The sequence below is a fragment of the Hyperolius riggenbachi genome, chromosome 6 (genome assembly GCF_040937935.1).
Source record: "Hyperolius riggenbachi isolate aHypRig1 chromosome 6, aHypRig1.pri, whole genome shotgun sequence".
Classification (NCBI taxonomy): Eukaryota; Metazoa; Chordata; class Amphibia; order Anura; family Hyperoliidae; genus Hyperolius; species Hyperolius riggenbachi.
This window is the reverse complement of record NC_090651.1, coordinates 275,510,955-275,535,768: the sequence shown is the minus strand read 5'-3', so window position 1 is coordinate 275,535,768 and position 24,814 is coordinate 275,510,955. Positions and strand designations below refer to the sequence as shown.

General features: G+C 45.0%; 1 protein-coding gene across 1 annotated transcript; it reads right to left on the bottom strand.

The window, feature by feature from the left end:
- Nucleotides 1-593: 593 nt before the first annotated feature.
- On the bottom strand, nt 594-21,665 carry LOC137522754 (apolipoprotein A-IV-like). Its single transcript, XM_068242816.1, has 4 exons — nt 21,649-21,665; nt 8,628-8,725; nt 6,996-7,122; nt 594-1,613 (listed from the first exon to the last, which is right to left on the bottom strand). Exons 2-4 carry the CDS (start codon nt 8,674-8,676, stop codon nt 686-688), a joined length of 1,104 nt encoding a protein of 367 aa, XP_068098917.1. The 5' UTR covers nt 8,677-8,725; nt 21,649-21,665; the 3' UTR covers nt 594-685.
- Between the last annotated feature and the right edge of the window lie 3,149 nt (nt 21,666-24,814).

The window sequence follows — 24,814 nt, the reverse complement described above, 5'->3', positions numbered from 1 at the left end:
CACAGTTAACAATTATAATAAATAATGTTAAGATTTTTGTATGAGGCCTTTAAGCACATGCAACACGTTTTGCTGAGTGTTAAAGAGACACTGAAGCGAAAAAAAAATGATGATATTATGATTTGTATGTGTAGCACAGCTAAGAAATAAAACATTAAGATCAGATACACCAGTGTAATTGTTTCCAGTACAGGAAGAGTTGAGAAACTCCAGTTATCTCTATGCAAACAAGCCATTAAGCTCTCCGACTAAGTTAGTCGTGGAGAGGGCTATTATCTGACTTTTATTATCTCAACTGTTCCTGGACTATTTACTTTTCCTCTGCTAGAGGAGAGGTCATTACTTCACAGACTGCTCTGAAAGACTCATTTTGAATGCTGAGTGTTGTGTAATCTGCACATATTATAGAATGATGCAATGTTAGAAACACTATATACCTGAAAATAAAAGTATGAGAATATTTTCTTTGCTGCTAATCTTCTAGTAATTATTCATAGTACACAACCAATTCACTATATCATATTTTTTTTTCTCGCTTCAGTGTCTCTTTAAGCAACTGAATAAAAAAAAAAAACACAATATTTATAGGCTCCTCATTTTAATTGCTAGCAGCATTTACGTGCTGTGCTGTGCCAGTGCACCAGATTTTAACATTCATCAGGCATCAAGCATGTGAAATAAAGTCTCAGTTATCAGCAGAAATGCCCTTGTTAATAAACTCTTGGACCTTTTCTCGCACATCTTTCTCAAGGTATTCCACTTGATCTTGCACAGTTACACTGTACTCTCCCAGCTTCTGCTTCATGTCCTCCACTCTCTGTGCCAGGGCCTTATTTAGGGCTTGCAGTTCAGGGGAAGCAGTATCTTTGAATTGCATAATTCTTTGATCGATCTGCTGGTTAACTTGGGTTAGGTAAGGTTCCAGTGCAACTTTGACATTTGCCATATCACCACTAATCTTGCTTCTTATCTCATCTGCATAAGGGTGGAGTTCTTCTTTCAGCTGTACTGTGAGCTCTAGAACTTTGCTCTCCAGCTGTTCCACGTTCTTCCTCATCTGGAACTCCAGGGTCTTGATCTGGTTTCTGAGCTCTTCTTGCACGTCTTCTGCATAGGGAGTCAGGCTATTATGTAACTCTTGAAGTTGCAGATCAATGTTCTCTCTTACTTTCTCAGTGATGGGTGCCATCTGCTTACTCAGCTCATCCATATTCTCATCTATCTTGACCTGAAATTCTTGAGAGTATGAGGTCAGAGATGACTGTAGTTGGTTTGCATTTTCTTTGAGCCTTGCTTCCAGGTCCTTAGTTACAGACTTTAGTTGTTGGTTAAATAGTTGGGCGTTTTGGTCTAGCTGGGTCTTGAACTCCTCTGCATATGGGGCCATTTTTACCTGGAGTTCCTCAACATTTCTATTCAGCTGCTTGTGCAACTCATCTGCATATGGGGAGAGTTTCTCCTTCAGCCTGTCCAGCTCCTGCTTAATCTGTTCCCGGAGCGTTTCAGAATCCTGTGTGAGCTGATCATGTATCTGCTTGGCAAAGGGAATTATTTGGCTCTGTAATTCTCCAGCATGCAGGTTCACACTTTTTAGGTTTTCTTCAATTAAAACACTGTGGAAGAGAAGATCACAATCAGATACCACATTCAAGGCTTCTTTTTCATTGTTTAATTTATCAGCTATTTTATGTAGAGTTGGGCCGAACCTCCGATTTTAGGTTCGCGAACTTCCACGGAACGTTCGGTTCGCGGAAAAGTTCGCGAACCGCAATAGACTTCAATGGGGAGGCGAACTTTGGAAAAAAAAATTCTGCTGGCCACAAAAGTGATGGAAAAGATGTTTCAAGGGGTCTAACACCTGGAGGGGGGCATGGCGGAGTGGGATACACGCCAAAAGTCCCCGGGAAAAATCTGGATTTGACGCAAAGCAGCGTTTTAAGGGCAGAAATCACATTGAATGCTAAATGACAGGCCTAAAGTGCTTTAAAACATCTTGCATGTGTATACATCAATCAGGTAGTGTAATTAAGGTACTGCTTCACACTGACACACCAAACTCACCGTGTAACGCACCACAAACAGCTGTTTGTGTAGTGACGGCCGTGCTGGACTGGTGCGCACCATGGCGAGAGTGCAGGTTTTGGTGGCTTTACAGCCCATATGGTCGCCTGGCTGATGTAGCTGAATGACAGAACAGGTATACAGTGGCGGGTTCACTGAACACAACAGGTATGCAGTGGCGGGTTCACTGAACAGGTATACAGTGGCGGGTTCACTGAACAGAACAGGTATACAGTGGCGGGTCCACTGAACAGAACAGGTATGCAGTGGCGGGTTCACAGAACAGGTATGCAGTGGCAGGTTCACTGAACACAACAGGTATGCAGTGGCGGGTTCACTGAACAGGTATACAGTGGCGGGTCCACTGAACAGAACAGGTATGCAGTGGCAGGTTCACTGAACACAACAGGTATGCAGTGGCGGGTTCACTGAACAGGTATACAGTGGCGGGTCCACTGAACAGAACAGGTATGCAGTGGCGGGTTCACTGAACACAACAAGTATGCAGTGGTGGGTTCACAGAACAGGTATGCAGTGGTGGGTTCACAGAAAAGGTATGCAGTGGCAGGTTCACTGAACAGGTATTCAGTGGTGGGTTCACTGAACAGGTATGCAGTGGTGGGTTCACTGAACAGGTATGCAGTGGTGGGTTCACAGTACAGGTATGCAGTGGTGGGTTCACAGAACAGGTATGCAGTGGCGGGTTCACAGAACAGGTATGCAGTGGCAGGTTCACTGAACACAACAGGTATGCAGTGGCGGGTTCACTGAACAGGTATACAGTGGCGGTTCCGCTGAACAGAACAGGTATGCAGTGGCGGGTTCACTGAACACAACAGGTATGCAGTGGTGGGTTCACTGAACAGGTATGCAGTGGTGGGTTCACAGAACAGGTATGCAGTGGTGGGTTCACTGAACAGGTATGCAGTGGTGGGTTCACTGAACAGGTATGCAGTGGTGGGTTCACAGTACAGGTATGCAGTGGTGGGTTCACAGAACAGGTATGCAGTGGTGGGTTCACAGAACAGGTATGTAGTGGCAGGTTCACTGAACACAACAGGTATGCAGTGGCGGGTTCACTGAACAGGTATACAGTGGCGGGTCCACTGAACAGAACAGGTATGCAGTGGTGGGTTCACTGAACACAACAGGTATGCAGTGGTGGGTTCACAGAACAGGTATGCAGTGGTGGGTTCACAGAACAGGTATGCAGTGGTGGGTTCACTGAACAGGTATGCAGTGGTGGGTTCACTGAACAGGTATGCAGTGGTGGGTTCACAGTACAGGTATGCAGTGGTGGGTTCACAGAACAGGTATGCAGCCAGGAACAAGCTAAGCCTAACTAATCTTTCCCTATGAGAGACAGTCTGCAGCAGCTCGCCCTACTCTCACTAATGCAGGCACACGAGTGACCGTAATGGCCGCCGCTGCCTGCCTTATATAAGGGGGGTGGGGCTCCAGGGGCTAGTGTAGCCTAATTGGCTACACTGGGCCTGCTGACTGTGATGTAGAGGGTCAAAGTTGACCCTCCATGGTGCATTATGGGGCGAACCGAACTTCCGCAAACGTTCGCCTGCGGGACGCGAACGCGAACCACGGAAGTTCGCATGGAACCGTTCGCAGGCGAACCGTTCGGCCCAACTCTAATTTTATGCATGAATTCTTATTACTGACAAGTTGGGTTGCATTGCTGTAAACTCTAAGGGCCCATTTCCGCTAGCCACCGCAAGCGGCTGCAAGACGCGTGGCGGCACTTCCGGGTCTGTGGATACGCAGACGAATCCCAGAAGCCGTGCCATGCACGGCTATGGGATTCGCTGCCTCCCGCACGAAAACTGATGGCAATGTTGGCCAAATCGATAGGGCAAGCGATTCGGCCGGCGGCGCCATTATTTCCTATGGCAGCGTTTCCCCGAGCGATTTGCCTGCGGGGAAACTCTGCCCGGTTTCTGCGCTAGTGGAAACGGGCCCTTAGGGCTTATTTCCACTGGGAGCCATGGCCATTTCTGATTCTGCCGCAGCTCAGGCCTAAAGTGCTTTAAAACATCTTGCATGTGTATACATCAATCAGGTAGTGTAATTAAGGTACTGCTTCACACTGACACACCAAACTCACCGTGTAACGCACTGCAAACAGCTGTTTGTGTAGTGACGGCCGTGCTGGACTGGTGCGCACCATGGCGAGAGTGCAGGTTTTGGTGGCTTTACAGCCCATATGGTCGCCTGGCTGATGTAGCTGAATGACAGAACAGGTATACAGTGGCGGGTTCACTGAACACAACAGGTATGCAGTGGCGGGTTCACTGAACAGGTATACAGTGGCGGGTTCACTGAACAGAACAGGTATACAGTGGCGGGTCCACTGAACAGAACAGGTATGCAGTGGCGGGTTCACAGAACAGGTATGCAGTGGCAGGTTCACTGAACACAACAGGTATGCAGTGGCGGGTTCACTGAACAGGTATACAGTGACGGGTCCACTGAACAGAACAGGTATGCAGTGGCAGGTTCACTGAACACAACAGGTATGCAGTGGCGGGTTCACTGAACAGGTATACAGTGGCGGGTCCACTGAACAGAACAGGTATGCAGTGGCGGGTTCACTGAACACAACAAGTATGCAGTGGTGGGTTCACAGAACAGGTATGCAGTGGTGGGTTCACTGAACAGGTATGCAGTGGTGGGTTCACTGAACAGGTATGCAGTGGTGGGTTCACAGTACAGGTATGCAGTGGTGGGTTCACAGAACAGGTATGCAGTGGCGGGTTCACAGAACAGGTATGCAGTGGCAGGTTCACTGAACACAACAGGTATGCAGTGGCGGGTTCACTGAACAGGTATACAGTGGCGGGTCCGCTGAACAGAACAGGTATGCAGTGGCAGGTTCACTGAACACAACAGGTATGCAGTGGTGGGTTCACTGAACAGGTATGCAGTGGTGGGTTCACAGAACAGGTATGCAGTGGTGGGTTCACAGAACAGGTATGCAGTGGTGGGTTCACTGAACAGGTATGCAGTGGTGGGTTCACAGTACAGGTATGCAGTGGTGGGTTCACAGTACAGGTATGCAGTGGTGGGTTCACAGAACAGGTATGCAGTGGCAGGTTCACTGAACACAACAGGTATGCAGTGGCAGGTTCACTGAACACAACAGGTATGCAGTGGCGGGTTCACTGAACAGGTATACAGTGGCGGGTCCACTGAACAGAACAGGTATGCAGTGGTGGGTTCACTGAACACAACAGGTATGCAGTGGTGGGTTCACAGAACAGGTATGCAGTGGTGGGTTCACAGAACAGGTATGCAGTGGTGGGTTCACTGAACAGGTATGCAGTGGTGGGTTCACTGAACAGGTATGCAGTGGTGGGTTCACTGAACAGGTATGCAGTGGTGGGTTCACAGTACAGGTATGCAGTGGTGGGTTCACAGAACAGGTATGCAGCCAGGAACAAGCTAAGCCTAACTAATCTTTCCCTATGAGAGACAGTCTGCAGCAGCTCGCCCTACTCTCACTAATGCAGGCACACGAGTGACCGTAATGGCCGCCGCTGCCTGCCTTATATAAGGGGGGTGGGGCTCCAGGGGCTAGTGTAGCCTAATTGGCTACACTGGGCATGCTGACTGTGATGTAGAGGGTCAAAGTTGACCCTCCATGGTGCATTATGGGGCGAACCGAACTTCCGCAAACGTTCGCCTGCGGGACGCGAACGCGAACCACGGAAGTTCGCATGGAACCGTTCGCAGGCGAACCGTTCGGCCCAACTCTAATTTTATGCATGAATTCTTATTACTGACAAGTTGGGTTGCATTGCTGTAAACTCTAAGGGCCCATTTCCGCTAGCCACCGCAAGCGGCTGCAAGACGCGTGGCGGCACTTCCGGGTCTGTGGGTACGCAGACGAATCCCAGAAGCCGTGCCATGCACGGCTATGGGATTCGCTGCCTCCCGCACGAAAACTGATGGCAATGTTAGCCAAATCGATAGGGCAAGCGATTCGGCCGGCGGCGCCATTATTTCCAATGGCAGCGTTTCCCCGAGCGATTTGCCTGCGGGGAAACTCTGCCCGGTTTCTGCGCTAGTGGAAACGGGCCCTTAGGGCTTATTTCCACTGGGAGCCATGGCCATTTCTGATTCTGCCGCAGCTCCTGCCATAAGCATAGCTAGAGATCAGGACCCGGAGGAGAATGCCTGCATTACAGTGCCACTCAGTGGTGGAAGAGGAGATCAGCTCTGTAATGCTAACATCCTGCTTCAGGTCCCAATCACATGCCATATCATGTGATCAGGACCCAGAGGTGATGTCCGCATTACAGCACCACTGTGGTGGAAGAGGAGAGGATTCTGGTGGTGGAAGAGGAAAGCCAGTCCTGTGTCTGGATCGGGTAAATACCCTGCGCCACTGTGAAATTTGTGAGGGAAAAAAGTGGTGCTGCAGTACACATGGGAAAACAGGGCAGTTTAAACAACAAAGGATTTTTTTTTCTCTGTTGATAATATTGTTGCAACCTCACTCAGCCCCTTTACCGTAACACAATTACAGTAAAAACAGCCAGGGGTGTAGTAATAGGGGTTGCAGAGGTTGTGACAGCATCGGCATAATATTTGTACAATCAAATCACTACTTGTTGTGACCAATCTTTACCACAGTCAATTTAAATAGAATTTTACATGTAGTACAGCTGTCTTTATTTGAGGAACACTATGATCAACAGAAGAACATTTTAAATAAAGAAGAAAACATTTTCCAGAATAACATCAAACTTCAGTCATAGTGAGCTGGAATATGTAGAGCATATTTGCCTTCCTCACTGTTATGAGTAGTTGCAGGACATGCTAAATTCCTGATAACTTGTAGAGTGTATTCATCTTACATACTAAGTACTCTAGTGTTTAGTACTATTAATCTAGGATAGTCTTTCTCAGAGCTCACTTACTTTAGCTGTTTGCTGATATCAGACTGCTGGATTTGGTCTACAGTATCTTTGGTGTCATCGGTCAGCTGAGTGACGTATTTCCAGAATGCATCAGTGACCTGCTCAGTGCTGATGTCCGCCTGAGAGCCTGAGGGAAAACAGAAACAATCTTTGAACTGAGAACTCCCCCATCTATATATATAATAGAGTAAGTGCCTCAACCTTCAAGCAAGAAGAAGAAGTAGTGCCCTGCCCCCAGGGCCGGTCCAAGCAAGAAGAAGGGGCTGGTCCAAGGAAGAAGAAGAAGTAGTGTCATATCAAACCAAGGGCAAAGAGGGGTCATTTGCATATTCAGTAGCAGTGCATTGTGGGTAACCACAAATGTTCACTTATAGCTGAATTATTGCAGATTTGCTTCTCTTTTAAGAAGGAAAATTACACCAAGCTTTGCTTTTTTTAGTAGGAGGGCTTTTTGGTCTCTTTTATCCTCCTATACATTCTTAGTAGCTTGGGTCACCCTGAGCTGGTTGGTTACTCTGTTGTACTGGTCCAAGCCCTATCTCATACAGCCATATCAATCACTGCTATGTACTGATGAGAACTAAATGTCTGAAATAGACTGTCACATGTGGAATTGATATGACTGTGTAAAACTTAAAGTGAACCGAAAGGCAACCAAAGAAAATGAGATTAACTCACCTGGGGCTTCCCTCAGCCCCCTGTAGACGATCGGTGCCCTCCAACTGTCCTGTGTTCTGATCAGCCCTCCCAGCTGCACACACTAGGCTTCAAATCTCAAACTCAAAATGTAAAATTTGCGCCAAAACAGCAGAAGGAGAACAACACCAGAAATCCCATCATGCTTTGCACAGCAAAGGGGAAAAATGCCCGAGTAGTTTCTTTGGTGGGGCTGAGCTTAACTTCTGTGCAGCTAAAAATGAGGCTTGAGTAAGAAAAACAAAGTTTTGATGCTGTGAAACTGTTAAAGAAACACCAAGCCTTTTCAGTGCTGCTGAGTAGATTTTTAGCCTGGAGGTTCACTTTATAGCTGAAATCCCTTCTGTTTTAAGAAGGCAAAATAAGAATTGCTTTTTATTAGGAGGACTTTTCGGTCTCTTTTAGTACACTATACCTTCCAAGTGGTATTGGGTAACCCCGAGCTGCTTGGTCACTCTGCTCAACTTTCCTACAGGGAAACCTGGCTGACTGCTAGGGTGTATTGTTTATTCTACTTTGTACTTTGTACTGTTCTTAACCGATTCTGGACCGCGTTTGTTGAATTCTATGTCCTGCAGGTGGCTGCGCGGCTCTGACAAAACGTAGATATCAACTTCTTCACCGTGCACATCCACTGCTACCGCCGATCGCATTGCATTTTCCCCACCTCAATTCACTCGCCCTGCCATCTAATTGATAGTAGAGCTCTGTAAGCCAGTCAAGAGCTGATTTCCTCGGCTCCTGACTGCGTGATCACTGTGAGCCAATCCCATTTGACAAAAAAATGTCTGTTCTCCACCCTAGTGGGAACAGAGCCTAAACCTTGCACCTACATCAAGCCCCACCCAGCATCTCATAACAACAAATACAAAAGAACAACACCTGAGAACAGATTTGACTTGGTTTCAGAGAATGAACAATGGTGGTAACACTAACCTGTAATTGCACACACAAAGAGTGCAAGCGTTGCCACTTTCACCCACATGTTGAATCACTAACTGGATTTTCACAAGTTGCTTCTTTGTTAAATAAATCTGTGTAAAAAAATATGAGTGTTATAGAAAACAGACTTGATGTACATTTAATGCTTATTTGTCTTCCTACAGTAGTACATTTCTGTATTGTTAATGTGATAGAGTCATCTAGCCTAATCTAGAGCTAACATTTTTTAAAGGGATCCTAAACTGAGAGGGATATGGATTTTTCATTTTAAACAATACCAGTTGCCTGACTCTCCTGCTGATGTCTTTAGCTGCAGTAGTGGCTGAATCACACACCTGAAACAAGCAGAGGAGTCGAGGAGCATGGAATCATGCAGGAGGACTTCAGGGAGCTGTAAGAACCCCCAGGTATATAACTGGCCAATTTTTTTTTTCAATTAAGTGAATTCTAAAAGTTTGGGGTTTTTTGTTAGGAAAGTGGAGATTGGTTTCACCTTAAGGGGCCCATACACCTAACGATTTTCCCGCCGATATACAGCAGATTCGATCACTGTGATCGAATCTGCTGTGAAATTGTTGCGCAAACGCTGACAGAACGATCGATTTCCGTCCGAAATCAATTGTTCCTGTCAATTCCCGTTGAGCCGTCCGTGCGGAAGATTTTGCTCGAACGCCAGCAGGTCGGGAGTGCGTTGATAGTGGCGTTCGAATGCCCGATGACCGACGCTAGCGGCAATACATTACCTGCTCCGCCGGCGCGAGTCCCCTGGTCTCCACTGAATTCTTCTCCGCTGGGCTCCGGGTTCCGGCTGGCTTCACTTCCTGGCCTGGCAGGAAGTTTAAACAGTAGAGCTCCCTCTACTGTTTAAACTTCCGCCAGGAAGGAAGTTCAGTGAAGCTGGAGCCGAGCGCGGAGAAGAAGACAGCGGAGACCTGGGGACTCGCGCCGGCCGGATCAGGTAATGTATGCGGGGGGGCAGCTTCACAGATGGTGAATCGATTTCATGCTGACATTGATTCACAATCTGTTTGCAGTAAAGGCAGCCATACGATCCCTCTCTGACCAGATTCGATCAGAGAGGGAGCTATCTGTTGGTCGGATCTGATTGCAAATCGACCAGTGTATGGCCACCTTATTTTTCACCTTGGAGTAGAGATAATTCATGAAATAAACAGATAAGGAAAGATAAACCATGAGTCATGACAGATATAAGAATGATAAACCATGAGTTAAGGCAGATAGAAGAGATAATTCACAAGATAAGTCTTGTATGAAATCAACCCCAAGTAGTAAAATAAATAAGGTGAGATACATTTTTTTTAACAGAACAACAAACTAGAAGATAAAATATGAATAATGTCATTCCTAGCAACATATTGGTAATAGAGCTGTGTGTATCAGTTTGTTGGAAGAAAGGAATCTCAAAAGGATTGGGACACTGCTTGATCTGTCAGTAAGCAATGCAATCCTTTTATATCCACTTGGTGCAGCTGTCCTTTTATATGCCAATATCATATGATAGAGAATAAATCCTGAATCATTGCCCTCTCACATTGTACGCTGATTCCAACTGGAGGACCTTCATTTTCTGACAATAGGAACCTGTGGTAAGGAGGACAACATTCTCATAAAATGGAGCATAGTAGTGAAGCGTTAAAGTGTACCTGTAGGTACATGCCCCATTTAGATACTTACTGCAATAGAAGGAAGTCTCTAAATCAGGGGTGTCCAAACTTTTTAGCGCCAAGGGCCATTTCACCGTTCTAGAGAGTGCTAGGGAACCGAACTACACCGCCAAAGCCCCCCCGCCCGCACCTCTTCCACAAGGGTTTGCTGAAGAGTGCATGCAGCCGTTGTTCGTCCACATGGCACTTTGTTGTTCAGGGACAGCAGTCTCCAGGAGCACATGAGAAGCCTCTGGAGGATCTCCCAGCGCTGGATCGGCAGTCTCCAGGAGTACAAGAAGCCTCTGGAGGATGTCCCAGCGCTGGATTGGCAGTCTCCAGGAGTACGAGAAGCCTCTGGAGGATGTCCCAGCGCTGGATCGGCAGTCTCCAGGAGCACATGGGAAGCTTCTGGAGGATCCAGAGGCTTCCATCTACTGAGGTAAGTATGTGATTCTCTCTCTTTTTAAAGTCACAGGTTTACTTTAAAGGGGTTCTTTCGCAAAAAAAGTAGGCAGTTAAAAAATGTGACAGATGACAGGTTTTGGGCCAGTCCATCTTTTTAAGGGGGATTCTCAGGGCTTTCTTTGTTTTCAACAGCATTTCCTGAACAACAGTTTAACTGCCAAAATAGCAAGATACCAGCCGGCCTCCCTAATCACTTGCACACTATTATGTCAGTTAGATTTTGCAACTGTTGTTCAGGAAATGCTGTTGAAAACAAAGAAAGCCCTGAGAATCCCCCTTAAAAAGATGGACTGGCCCAAAACCTGTCATCTGTCACATTTTTTAACTGCCTACTTTTTTCGCAAAAGAACTCCTTTAAGGGGTCCAAAGGACTCCTTTACCAGGTCAGATGTATGTATTACACAAATATCCCATTCAGTAGAATGCATAGATTTGCAAAATGGATGAAACAACCTCACAAGTAAATCTCAGTAGATTCATGGTAGCATAATTAATTAATAATAGAAAGTAGTAAAGAAACACAGATACAACAATTTGTAACACAACCTAAAAAGAGCATAGAACGAAATATTGGATAATCGTCACTTCTATAATAACTTCTTCTTCCTCTGTAAGCTGAACCCTGTTGCTGTGCAGATGATTTGAATGCCCCTTACCTGTTCTTGGCAGTGAGGGATGGCTGTGGTTCTACATGCTGCCCTTTATATTAGGCCCTCCCTTCCAATATCCCAACACATCTTGCTGAACTTTAGATCACTTTACAACGTGGAGTTTTGACGTGTCACTGTTTTTACAGCAATATTAGAAGCTAGATGAGCTCATTGCCTACTAGTCACTGAATTGCAGTCATCAAGGTAAAAGAAACTGCTGAACACTAATATTTATTCAGTAATAGCAGCATTAAATTACAGTATAACTACAATATACTAAAGGCGCAACATTGCTACCAGAGAAATATGTACCCTGTCCCTAGCAGGTCTCGCCTGTTAAAATGTCTTTGTTACAGGGCCGGGACAAGTTTTAAATCAGCATGATACCATTTATTGGCTAACTAAAAAGAATAAGATTAAGCGAGATTTCAGCTTTGCAAACTTCGTCGGTCTCAAATCCTGGAAACAGGATATAAGCCCGACGAAGGCTGCAAAGCCGAAAGCTCACTTATTCTTATTCTTTTTACAGTAAAGAGAAACAGTAGTGGGAATGGCACTCAAAAGGACTGGAAACAGCAGCTGGACCTTGGTTTGTAGTCAAACGTGCTCTAGATCACATACACTTCAGTATATCCCACAAAGAAAAAACAAGAGATCTGGCACCGATATGCAGAAATCCAAGTGTTTTCCTTTTAATCCAGCAGATACAGGCAATACATTAGGAGTACAAAGTGGTTGGCCTAACAGCCGTTTCGCAGGTTCCCCTGCTTCTTCAGAGGCACAAAAGATTAAGCGAGATTTCAGCTTTGCAAACTTCGTCGGTCTCAAATCCTGGAAACAGGATATAAGCCCGATGAAGGCTGCAAAGCCGAAAGCTCACTTATTCTTATTCTTTTTAGTTAGCCAATAAATGGTATCACCCTGATTTAAAACTTCTTGCTTTTACTGATGGCTAACACGGTACAATACCCTACTGCTACTACTTGTCTCTTGGTGAAATCTGCCCATCATCGCTAGATGTATGGCTGCCTTTACTGTGGTATGGCAGCATTAGGACACTGCAGTGTCATTTCTGTAAGTCCAGGTCCTTATCAGTACTAGGAGTGGAGAGGGGTAGGGAGAAGTACAGAAGTCTTTACAGCCTGTCTCCCTGACTTCAGGATGGAGCAAGGGACGCAAGGCTGCTCTCTCTCACATACACACACCACACATACCTTTCGCCTTCCCCGTTAGAATTCCATTCTCCATCAGCCAGCCATGCGTGACTGGGTGGCTTCCTGGAGGAGCAGCTGGATGACATCACTGACAGAAGTCAGTGAAGAAGAGTTAAAAAAAAACAAACTTGCAGACCAGCTGAGCACCCTTAAGGTGGCCATACACTGGTCGATTGGCCATCAGATTCGACCAACAGATAGTTCCCTCTCTGATCGAATCTGATCAGAGAGGGATTGTATGACCACCTTTACTGCAAACAGATTGTGAATCGATTTCAGCCTGAAACCGATCACAATCTGTGGAGCTGCCTCTGCTACTGCCCCCCCCCCCCCCCCCCCGCATACATTACCTGTTCCGGCCGGCGCAAGTCCCCTGGTCCCAGCTGTCTTCTTCTCCGCTCCGGGCTCAAGACCGTTCCTGCAGCTACTGAACTTCCTGTCCAGGGGAAGTTTAAACAGTGGAGGGCGCTCTACTGTTTAAACTTCCTGCCGGGACAGGAAGTTCTGTGTAGCTGCAGCTGGTCTGGAACCCAGCGAGGAAAGAAGACAGCGGGGAACAGGGGACTCGCGCCAGCCGGAACAGGTAATGTATACCCGCTGTATTGCGTAGGTTGTCGACGCACTCCCAACCCGCCGGCGATCGAGAAAAATCTTCCGCACGGACGGATCGACGGGAATCGATGGGAACAATCGATTTCGGACGGAAATCGATTGTTCTGTCAGCAATGTGTGTGGCAATTTCACAGCCGATTCGATCACTGTGATCGAATCGGCCGTATATCGGCGGGAAAATGGTTAGGTGTATGGGCCCCTTTACTGGTGTGCTAGGAACTTGCTAACAATCTTACTATGTATGACAGGTGCAGTCTTTTTATCTTCGCTCCCTTAGCTGTGTCTCTCAGGACAGTGGAAATTTTTTTTTTCTGGACTACCTGTGGATTGAAATGCCTTTGAAAGCGCCCCATCCTGACCTGATGACCTGCCGCTCAGAGGCCGGGGCCTCTTCTGCCTATGTGTCGTCCTGGCCCTGTTTTGTTATTAAAAAACTCTAAATGTAGAGCAGGTGCAGAGGAGGTCTGTTTAGAGCCATGCAGTCTTGTATTGTATTCATGTAGTCTTTGGTTCAATCCCAGTCCTTCTTCACTCGTATTTAGGATGCAGCACGCTCTAACTGTAGTAAATGGGAAGTAGAATCACGATCAAGCTGGGTGGAAGCTACTGTCACTACACAAGACTGATCTTTGTGAAGCATAGGATCCATTCACCCTTGCCACTTAAAGGGGAACTGAAGAGAGAGGTATAAGGAGGCTGCCATGTTTATTTCCTTTTAAGCAATACCAGTTGCCTGGCAGCCCTGCTGATCCTCTGCCTCTAATACTATTAGCCATAGCCCCTGAACAAGCATGCAGCAGATCAGGTGTGTCAGATTTTAAAGTCAGATCTGACAAGACTAGCTGCATTCTTGTTTCTGGTGTTATTCGGATACTACTGCAGAGAAATAGACCAGCAGGGCTGCCAGGCAACTGGTATTGATTAAAAGGAAATAAATATGGCAGCCTCCGTATACCTCTTACTTCAGTTCCCCTTTAAGATGGAGCAGAATTGGAATAAAGGGGGGGGGGGAGGGGGAACGCACGATCGCAACAAGTACGAATTTTCCTGACATTGTATATTATGTGGATGCCCATAGAATCAGTGAAAGCCTATGGAAATGGATAGTGTTTGTTCCCAATAGGCTGCTTTCTCCTCCATTCCTGCTCTACTCACCTGTCTTCTGTGTCTTCCACCACCATTTGAGTCCTCCGCCACTGCTAGCATGGCCACTGTGCCTGGTGGACAAGCAACGGTAAATATCTAGCAGAGTCTCGGCAGAAGCATAGGGCATCCATTGGATTGCAAAAGACCATAGCACCAGGGAGGATTCTCATTGGTTCACTGAGTGGTGGACCAATGATAATCCTCCCTGTTGCTTGGGAGGATTCCCATCGGTGTGCAATCCAATGGGACCCTGCTTCTATTGGGACTCTGATCTATGTACCAGTGCTTTTTCCCCCAAGCCTTCCTTCCAACAGCGGCTTTTCTTCCTACGCCAACTGAAAAAATTTGGAATGTCACGGGATCTGCTCACCAGCTCTTACTCCGCAACCATCGAATCCATCCTCTGCTGCTCCATCATCGTCTGGTACGCAGGAGCAACCGCCAAAGACAAGTATAAACTCCACAGAGTGATAAAGACAGCAGAAAAGATCTCCTCTACTCCATGAGAATGAAGACAAGAGCCTCCAAAATCTTACTCGACCCCTCCCACCCGGGCAGACGATACTTTGAGACCCTTCCACTGGGACATCGTCTCAGATCCATCCCCGCCAAGACCACTAGGCGCATGAACACCTTCTTCCCCCAAGCAGTTCTCTTGTTGAACTCAAAACTCCCCCCCCCCCCGGCCTACATTCCGGGGACACTCTAGCCCCAGGCATCCCCTCCTCTCAGCTGTAAACTCTGACTGAAACTTGGACTCCCACAGCAGCAATCCCTGTTCCCCCCCCCCCCCCCGCCCCCCAGGACTCTAATTGAAACCAAGATGCTTTAAATGTATGTATGTCCTGCTTGCCTTCGCTATGTTTGCAAACATGTGTTGTTATATGTTCCTGATTTACTCTTGCCATGTGAACCACAAGCAATTCCGGGTACTCCTCTGGTGTGCTTGGCGATAATAATAAAGATGATGATGATATGATTCTGCCTAGTGTAGATGCCGGCAGTGGCAGAGGACACAAATGGTGGCAGTGGTGGACCTGAAAGATGGCAACGGCGGCAGACCGGATGCACACCGGTGAGTAGTGTGAACATCTTGCTGGATACTGTGACAAGGCACAGTCTAAACTCTCAGGATACACTGTGAAAGCAGTGAGCACCATTGTGCATCCGATGTAATGTGGACCTAGCCTGGTGAGTACTGAAAATCTGAAAATCACTTTTAATAAGGGGACTTCCAGATGTCCAATCCCTTACAGCTACATAGGTAAAGAGGGTCATTTTTAACACTCTGCCTATTTATTAAAAAATAAATAAATAATAAGAAATATAATATAATAAACATAATAATAAAAAAACAAAAGATTACAAACACAAATGTAGCTTATTTTAATAAAACTAATTCTTCTAGTGAAGCACAGGAGGACCACTGCATGTGAGGTGAGCAGAGCTGGGACAAGGTCCTCCAGCACCCGAGGCTGAGACACCAAAGTGCGCCCTCCATCCCTCCGACCCCAGCTGTCATACACTGATTGCTATTAGACTAAGAGGGCCGCAGGGCCCACAACACCTTAATATCTAGTTATCTGGCTTGCAGTCACTGCCATGTATCCCCTTTTCTTATTTCTTTCTGCTTCAAACACAATTAGGAATGACAGCTGAATGAATTGTGCGCCCCCTCCTACACTGCGCCCTGAGGCTGGAGCCTCTCCAGCCTATGTCTCGGCCCGGCCCTGGAGGTGACGTGAGTAAGGACCAGTCCTTGGCAAGTCCAGTACTGTACACACAATAAAGCTCCACCCAATATGTAATGTGATAACAACTGTAGTGTGTAACCAAGTAATGCAAAGAACCGCTGCTCAATGAATTGTGAAGTTTTCACACGATAATTTCCATTTATTTCAAGCGGAATACATGCAGCAACACCGGCACTGGCAACACAAACCGATAGGTTACTTTGCAGTTCCACAGTGAGAATGGTCAGAGGCTGCAGGATGTAGCACTGTAATGGGCTTTATTAACCCTTTCCCTGCCAGCCGATTTGTCCTAAACACGAACATCTACTGCCAAGTAGATTTTTGACATTTTGCACTCATTGTGCTTGATTCACTAAACCGTGATAACTCATATCATGGCCGTGCTAGAGTTTTTGTGCGTGTGAAATTAGGTGCAATTGCGAATTGAAAATTTTTGATTGCGCGTGAAAATTCGCAATTGCGCATGAAAACGCTAGCACGAACGGGATATGAGTTATCACAGTTTAGTGAATCAAGCCCATTAGGTGTACTTAGGATTTTCTGACAAGAAAACCCACATGAAATAGGACATTTTTTTTTTTTCTGTAACGAATTGGGCTTGAACACTGAAACAACATTTTTTACTTTTTTTCATAGAAGAATTACATTTACTGAAAAAACTGTTACTGTTTGTAAAAGCTCTGATTCTGCTGAATCCAACTATACCACATATATGTTTTGGTATCCTACTTTTCCTGTCCTGGAATAGTACAGAGGTAGCCACCAGATATAGGTGCAGCCAGTATAGGTAGCCTGGAATAGGTGCACCAGTACAGGTAGCCAGATATAAATGCAGCCAGTATAGGTAGCCAGATATAGGTAGAGCCAGTGTAGGTAGCCTGGAATAGGTGCACCAGTACAGGTAGTCAGATATAGATGCAGCCAGTATAGGTAGCCAGGTATAGATGCTGCCAATTTAGGTAGTCAGGTATAGGTGCCCCAGTATAGGTAGCAGGTATAGATGTCCCAGTATAGGTAGCAGGTATAGGTGCCAAAATATAGGTAGTAGGTATAGGTACTCCCAGTATAGGTAGCAGGTATAATTTCCTCAGCATAGATAGTAGGTATAGGTTTTCCTGCTCGTATGTCACCATAGCAATCAAAACGATGTGCGCTTAGCCCGCCCTCCTCTCGTGTATTAAAAGCATGTACCAATGACCTGCAGCGTACATCCTGATGAAGCCTGCATAAGGCTGGTGCAACGTGTCGATGGGCGGGGCTTACCTCACGTCTGAATATTAAGCACTCCCGCAGCCTGGTTCAAAGTGTGCACTATCCTCGGTGGACTGGCAATAGGGCAGTGTTGTCCTTTAAGTGCATCAAGCGGATGTATGGATGGATATTGGAGCAAGTAAGACACCTCTGATTTATGGTGGTCATAGAACTTGACGCTAATAACCATAAAGGTCACATGAGTCACTGCTGTCCTGTGATTACCTACCGAGCCGTACTGGTGGCTGCTGCAACTACACCCTGCTCTCTCCCCCACTCCTAGGAAGCCGGCTTGTTTTCTAGGTACCTATGGGTGTGGTGTGAATGTGACCTTAAAGTGGGTGTGTTGTGTGCTGTATGTGGTGCTACCCATTTTAGTTTAGATGGTTTTAGTTTTTTATTGTTACTTGAAATTTTGGATTATGAATAAACTTTGCCAATTATATTTTTCCATAGCCTATTGAGTAATGATGCTTTATGATTTTTTAACCTCTATTGTTGCTAACGCTGTGACTCCTGCAAGCTTTTGCAGTTAGTGAGGGAAAATTATTATTATTATTTATTGTATTTATAAAGCGCCAACATATTACGCAGCGCTGATATATGCAGTGTTGAGTGGTACAGGTTTTTCTTCAATGTGAGTGGGTATAGGAGCCCCGCCGCCCAGTATAGGTAGAAGGTATAGGTGCCACTCTAGGGAGGGTTGGCCAACATCATCCTCCCTTCCTCCACATTCCTCCGTACTGGTGTGCTCCAGCATTGCAAGGGTGCCACAGGAGGGGTCCTGTGGCACCCTTGCAATGCTGGAGCACACCAGTGCGGTGTGTAATTACTCACACGTTCGCTGGCTCCATGCGTTGCCCCCTCTCTCCTCTCCCTATCTGTATGACGCGTAGTAATCACGTCATACAGGAAGTAGAGAGGAGACGGCTGCAGGCGGGGGACATGCCGCATGGAGAAAGTGATCACGTAAGTAATTACACACTGACCACTGCTCCAACACTTCAGAGAGTCAGAGGAGGGGGCCCATGGGAGGGAGGAATGAATGATGTCGGCACCCCTCCCCACTGCTTCTAGCGGGGGAAAAAGCCAAATAACATACTAGGGGCTTGATTCACTAAACCATGATAACTCAAATATCACACCTTATGAAAGATATCACACTTTATGAAAAGATATCACACCTTATCAAAGTTAACATGCCTTATCAGAGTAGCACAGTGAGCGCTACGAACCCGCAGGGGCTCAGGGCAGGACGAGTGCCATTGCCAATTAGCAGGCATAAGTTCGTAGTGCTTGCTATACTACTCTGTTCAGGCGTGTTAACTTTGATAAGGTGTCATATCTTTTCATAAGGTTTGATCTTTGATAAGGTGTGATATTTGAGTTATCACGGTTTAGTGAATCAAGCCCTAGGCACGTTGCTGACAGTTGGAACCTTTTCCAGACACAACGTACCTAGTACGTGCTTGGCAGAGAAAGGTTTAAAGCAGCAGTCATTCATAATTCACCCAGTCTCAAAAAGGAAACCCATGCTAAAAGAAAACAGAAATAAACTGTGTTATAACTCATTGTGTAGCATGATACCACACAGCACTACCACACAGCACTCTTGTACAATAATGCTGCAGCCTGAATAGTAATTAAAAGGTACCTAAAGTCAATAAAACATGCCAGTTTAACTTACCTAAGGCTCTCTCCAGCTCTCTGAAGTCATCCTGGTCCTTTGCTGTCATTCTGCATTGCTTTGTTCAGCTCCACGCCCTTGTGAAAGCAGGCCAACTCAGCCAGTCCCGAGCTGCTGTGCATGCGCTGCCTCGGCCGCGCGCCTCCTTGATCATGCTCCCATGGCCGTGAGCATTCTGCGCATGCACAAATCCAATTTTTACAAACTGGGCAAGTGCAGAACGCTCCCAGCTGTAAATACATTTACATTGTGCAAAATACAAGAAAGTGTGGGGTGGTAGTGGAAAATAGATTGATTGTGGTATAAAAGTGATGCTAATAATTTGTACATAATGTAAAGTGCTGAAGTGCGGAAAAGTGCTGAAGGATACATGCTGCTAGAAAGTGCACTGAAAAAAAAATGCATCTTCTGTCAGTGCACTTTCTAATACCATGTATCCTGAATCTACCAGGTATATTTAAGTATATATGGAATACTAATCTTTGCACTTAACATTATGCAATAATTGATCCATTTTTAACTACCATGCCACACTATTTTGCACAATGTAAATGTATTTTATGTGCCTGCAAATAGGTTTTTATGTTTGCCTAAACTATGGAGTACAATTTGCAATATACATGTGTATCTTTCCTGTCTCAATTATGTGAAGCCGTATAGTGAAACATATTCTACTAGCAATACCTTTTAGTTATGATAGTTTGCACTTTTTATGTATTATATGTTTACTTATATGATCATTGCTTTTTTTTATTTTATTTTCAATGGATTGCTATATGTGATATTATAATAAGACTGATACAGATGGCTATTTACGAGAAACTACTAGTTTGATTGATTACTGCTATTGTAGTTATTTAGCCAAGTGTTTCTAAATTTCCCCTAAATTTGCTCCAAATACTGCCCGATGAAGCAGGATTAAACCTGGCAAACGCGTTACATTGTGAAGTATATGAATAAAGCTACTTGTTGACAATAAACAACAGAATTGTGTCTACTTTGGGGAGGTAATCCACCTCTACTTCCTCTTTTAAACAGTTTTTAATTCATTTTATACTTGTACTGGCGCCTTTGTTACAACTTACAGTTCGTATTATAGTCCAACCTTGGTGGAGGGGTGCAACTTACTTTTTCTTGTCTACAGAGAGCGACTTCTTACTCTGAGTGGGGTTAGGTTTAACCATTTCAGCCCGCGGGGATTTTTCACCTTATGCATCAGAGCAATTTTCACCTCATTCATCCGCTAATAACTTTATCACTACTTATCACAATTTTTTTATCTATATCTTGTTTTTTCCGCCACTAATTAGGCTTTCTTTAGGTGGTACATTTTGCTAAGAATTATTTTTTTATAAATGCATTTTAACACGATTAATAAGAAAAAATGGAAAAATGTATGATTTCTCAGTTTTCGGCCACTATAGCTTTAAAATAATCCAAGCTACCATAATTAAAACCTATGTATTTTATTTGCCTGTTTGTCTCGGTTATGACACTATTTAAATTTTGTCCCTATCACAATGTATGGCGCCAATATTTTATTTGGAAATAAAGGTGCATTTTTTCCGTTTTGCGTCCATCACTATTTACAAGCTTATAATTTAAATGTTCGTAGTATACCCCCTTGAAATGCATATTTAAAAAGTTCAGACCCTTAGGTAACTATTTATGTCTTTTTTTTTTAATTGTAATTTTTTTTTTCCCCATAAAAACATTTATTTGGGTAATATTTTGGTGTAGGAAATAAACAGTTAATTTTTAATGTTATTATATGTGTAAATTGTAATGTAAAAAATATGTAGATGTAGTTTTACTATTTGGCCACAAGATGGCCACCTTGAATTTTTTTCCCTCCTTGTGCTTCTTGCTAAGCGGAAGCACAAGGGGATGCGGAAATTTTTCCAGGCAGAAAGACTGAAGCCTCTTGTAAGAGCGCTTCAGTTTTTCTGCGGGGGACACGTCCGGGCGGCAGAAATTGTTAAAGGAGAACTGTAGTGAGAGGGATATGGAGGCTGCCATATTTATTTCCTTTTAAGCAATACCAGTTGCCTGGCAGCCCTGATGGTCTATTTGCCTAAAGAAGTGTCTGAATCACACCAGAAACAAGCATGCAGCTAATCTTGTCATATCTGTCTAAATTTGTCAGAAACACCTGATCTGCTGCATGCTTGTTCAGGGCCTATGGCTGAAAGTATTAGAGGCAGAGGATTAGCTGAATAGCCAGGCAGCTGGTATTGCTTAAAAGGAAATAAATATGGCAGCCTCCATATACCTCTCACTACAGTTCTCCTTTAATCTAACCACCTGCCTATATAGTGGTTGCCTGGATGGTAACTTGTGTTTGTGAGTAAAATTCATTCATCTTTATTACTCAACACCTGTAATCTAACATATTACACCATTTTGGGCTCTCGGTTTCCTTTTTGTGATTTGAATGACGTTCAAACCTTGGTTAAAGTTCCTCTTTAAAGAACCACTATCACGAAAAATTGCAAAATTAAAAATAGTACGTTTCTTCCAGAGTAAAATGAGCCATAAATGAATTTTCTCCTATGTTGCTGTCACTTACAGTAGTTAGTAGATATCTGACAGAACCGACAGGTTTTGGACAAGTCCATCTCTTCTTGGGGGATTCTCAGCATGGCCTTTATTCTTTAGAAAGACACTCCCTGAAAAGTATCTATACAAAGATCCTGGCCAGCCTCCCTGTTTGCTGCACACTTTTTTGGAAGTTGGGCGGAGCAACTGACAATCTCTGAAGTGCTTTAGGAAATAAAGGAAACCCTGAGAATTGCTGGGTACTCTGTAACTTTGGGTGTTTCAAGTACTTCTCCATAGAGATTCATTATTCCATGCCATTCACTGATGAGGATCAACCAATCCAAAACAGTCTGTTTGCATTTAAGATTAGTGTGGCTCTGTAATATTAACAAGGTGACACATCATTGCATCCCAGGGGTTCTGGAGGTGTGGCTAGCTTACAGGGACAACAAGTCATGATTTGCATATTCAGCAGTGATGCATTGTGGGAGACATCATATGCTCACTCCAACCAGAATAATTGCAAATTCCTTCTGTTTCAAGAAGGTACATTTCTGTTTTATAAATGACTGAAAATAAAAAGCAGAGATGGATTAAGATGTAATGGGGCCCTAGGCAAAGTAGTAGATTTGCCCTCCCCCCCCCCCCCCTTGTGGTCCGTTGGTAAGCTATAGTGGAGAACGGTCAAAGAAGGTGGCAGGTGTGACCTTTGACACCCACTAGACCCCAAGTGCCTGCTTAGGTTGCCTGGTGTATTATCTTGCTCTGATAGGTAGGAATACTGCCATCATTACAGATGGTACAAAATTATATATCATTATGTTGAAAGGATCCCTCCGGAGCAGCAGCCGAGCAGTGTTGATATTTCTGCCTGCATTTGGTTGCTTGGTGTTGTTTGCATTTGTCATGTGAGTCTTTGCTGTATGCAAGCACACTGCAGTTCAGAGTAGCTCAGGATGATGTCATGAATCCAACTGTGGCTTGCTGCAGTTGAACTGCAGACAGTTGTGGATTTCTTACATGCATGTAGTTGCATAATCTGGCATGCATTTGTAATGAGAGTTCCTTCCATTCCCAGACAGCTTGCAGCTTTCAATCAGTGTAGCACAGGATTGCATGATTACTATTCAGCTGCGTGAGAATTTGCATGTCTGTTTCCATTGGCTGATGTCCACATAAAAGCCTGCCTCTTATTCCAGACCTCGCCCGACATAGTGTTCAGCTTACCTGAGATGTCGCTTGATCCATGCTGTGAAAGTTGTATTTGTATTGCCTTGCTTTGTATTTCCTTGCCTGCCTGGACGTTCACTGCACCCGCCAGGGTACACTGGAGTCTTACCTTCCTGCTAGCTGGAGACTGCCTTCACCACATTGGTGACTGGTAGTTATCCTGCTTGCTCTGTTCCTGAGGACGTATCTATAGCAGCGGTTGCTATTAGTTGCACTCCTACCTGTTTGTCTTGTCTATGTCAGTGTGGATATTTGCCATCGCTAGTGCAGTGACTAGATTGGCAAAGCATTCCGTCTGTCTCTCTGTTGTCTGTCTTGTTACTCAGTTGGAGGCTCAGGCGCCGGTCGCCCTGAGCAACCATTGTATCTTGTTCGCTAACAGCCAGTCTTTCTGTCTGTCTGTTGCCTGTCTTGTAACTCAGATCAGAGGCTCAGTGCAGCGTTGCACTGAGCAACCATTGTGTCTTGTTTATTTGTGGCGGTATCTGAAGCCCAGAGCTGCGGTTGCTCTGGGCAATCTTGTTCCCTTGTTCATTACTCTGGTGACAACCTGTGTATCCTCTTCCATCACCCAGCTACATAGTCTTGTTTGTCTGGTGGTGCTCTGGCTTTCTTGCCCTCAGATGCTATACCTTGCACCTTCAAGGCCTGGGTGTAACCGAAGTCGGACAGGTGTTGCACTTCACTTCCCGTTCAAGCGGGGATGCGCCACATAGGGTGAAGAAGGTGGTGGTAGATTGGGGCATAGCGGCTGAAAAGAAAGCAGGAGATCTGCCAGGCATTACATATGTATAGGAATTATAATAATGATTATCTAGGGCCTGGATAATGATGTGTGCAGCCACAAATTGGTTGGTAGCACTAGGTACTAGGTTCATTTTGGACACATAATTTTGTACGTTGTGTCTTTATTGTTACTTTCACAGAGTTGTTAATTCATGTGATCGGCCATTCTGGTATGCTGCTTGTATGCAAAGAAATTGCTGCTGATTTTGTATATTATAGTATTAACTCATTTTCCATAACTCCGCATTTTATTGCGCTTCAGCACTATATGTAATGTATAGTATGTCAGTTACCTATACCAATACATACCTAGAGTACATATTATATGCTGCAATTATGAGTCGGTGTGACATTTAATCGTTTCGTAGTAGTACTTTTCTACAGTGTCTTAATTTTGAATATTTCTAATTAGTTTGGGTTTTTTACATTTTCTGTGCACAGGTGGCCAGTAAATTTGCCATTTATACACCTCCTCCTCTTTCTTTTGGGACCATATGTGCTATTGCACACCAGATGTGTCTGTCAATCACTGCTTCTTTCAGCTCTTTCATAGGCATGTTCATAGCTTCACATGTTTTGTCTATCCATCTCAACCTCTGCTTCTTTTGCCCTCAATTTTTCCAAGCCTTAAGGATTTATACACCTATGCCATGTGTACCCCATGTATATTATGGACCTTCACCTTAACCACTTCGCATCCAGACCTTGTTTCCACCTCATGGACCAGAGCAGTTTTGACAGTTTAGCTATGTCCTTATTTAATCAGCAATAACTTTATCCCTACTTATGACACATAAATTAAACATAGTCAGCTTGATTCACTAACCGGCGCTAAGCCGGTTAGTGAGCCTTATGACCTAGTGAGTGCACACCACGGAGTTAGGTGGTTTGCGCCTACACATCGCGCACAGCCCAGGGCAGTGCACGCGCAGCCGTTAATAGTACGACGTTACAGGGCAGCGGGTGCGACGTTATCGTCGCACCCTGCACTATTAATGGCTGCGCGCGCACTGCCTTGGGCTGTGCGCGATGTAGCTTTGCGTGGCTATTAGTGCCTACAAAGCTACATTTCGGGCACTGAGTGGCTTTTTTTTAATACTCAGCGCCGGTTAGTGAATCAAGCTCATATTGTTTTTTTTTTCAAGACAAACTAGGTTTTCATTGTATGCCATTTTTTC

Coding starts and splice junctions, on each gene's coding strand:
- LOC137522754 (XM_068242816.1), bottom strand. CDS start 8,676: ATGTGGGTGAAAGTGGCAACGCTTGCACTCTTTGTGTGTGCAATTACA. Junction 7,123..8,627: donor CTTTGTGTGTGCAATTACAG/GTTAGTGTTACC, acceptor GTTTTCCCTCAG/GCTCTCAGGCGGACATCAGC. Junction 1,614..6,995: donor GATATCAGCAAACAGCTAAA/GTAAGTGAGCTC, acceptor TCTCTTCCACAG/TGTTTTAATTGAAGAAAACC.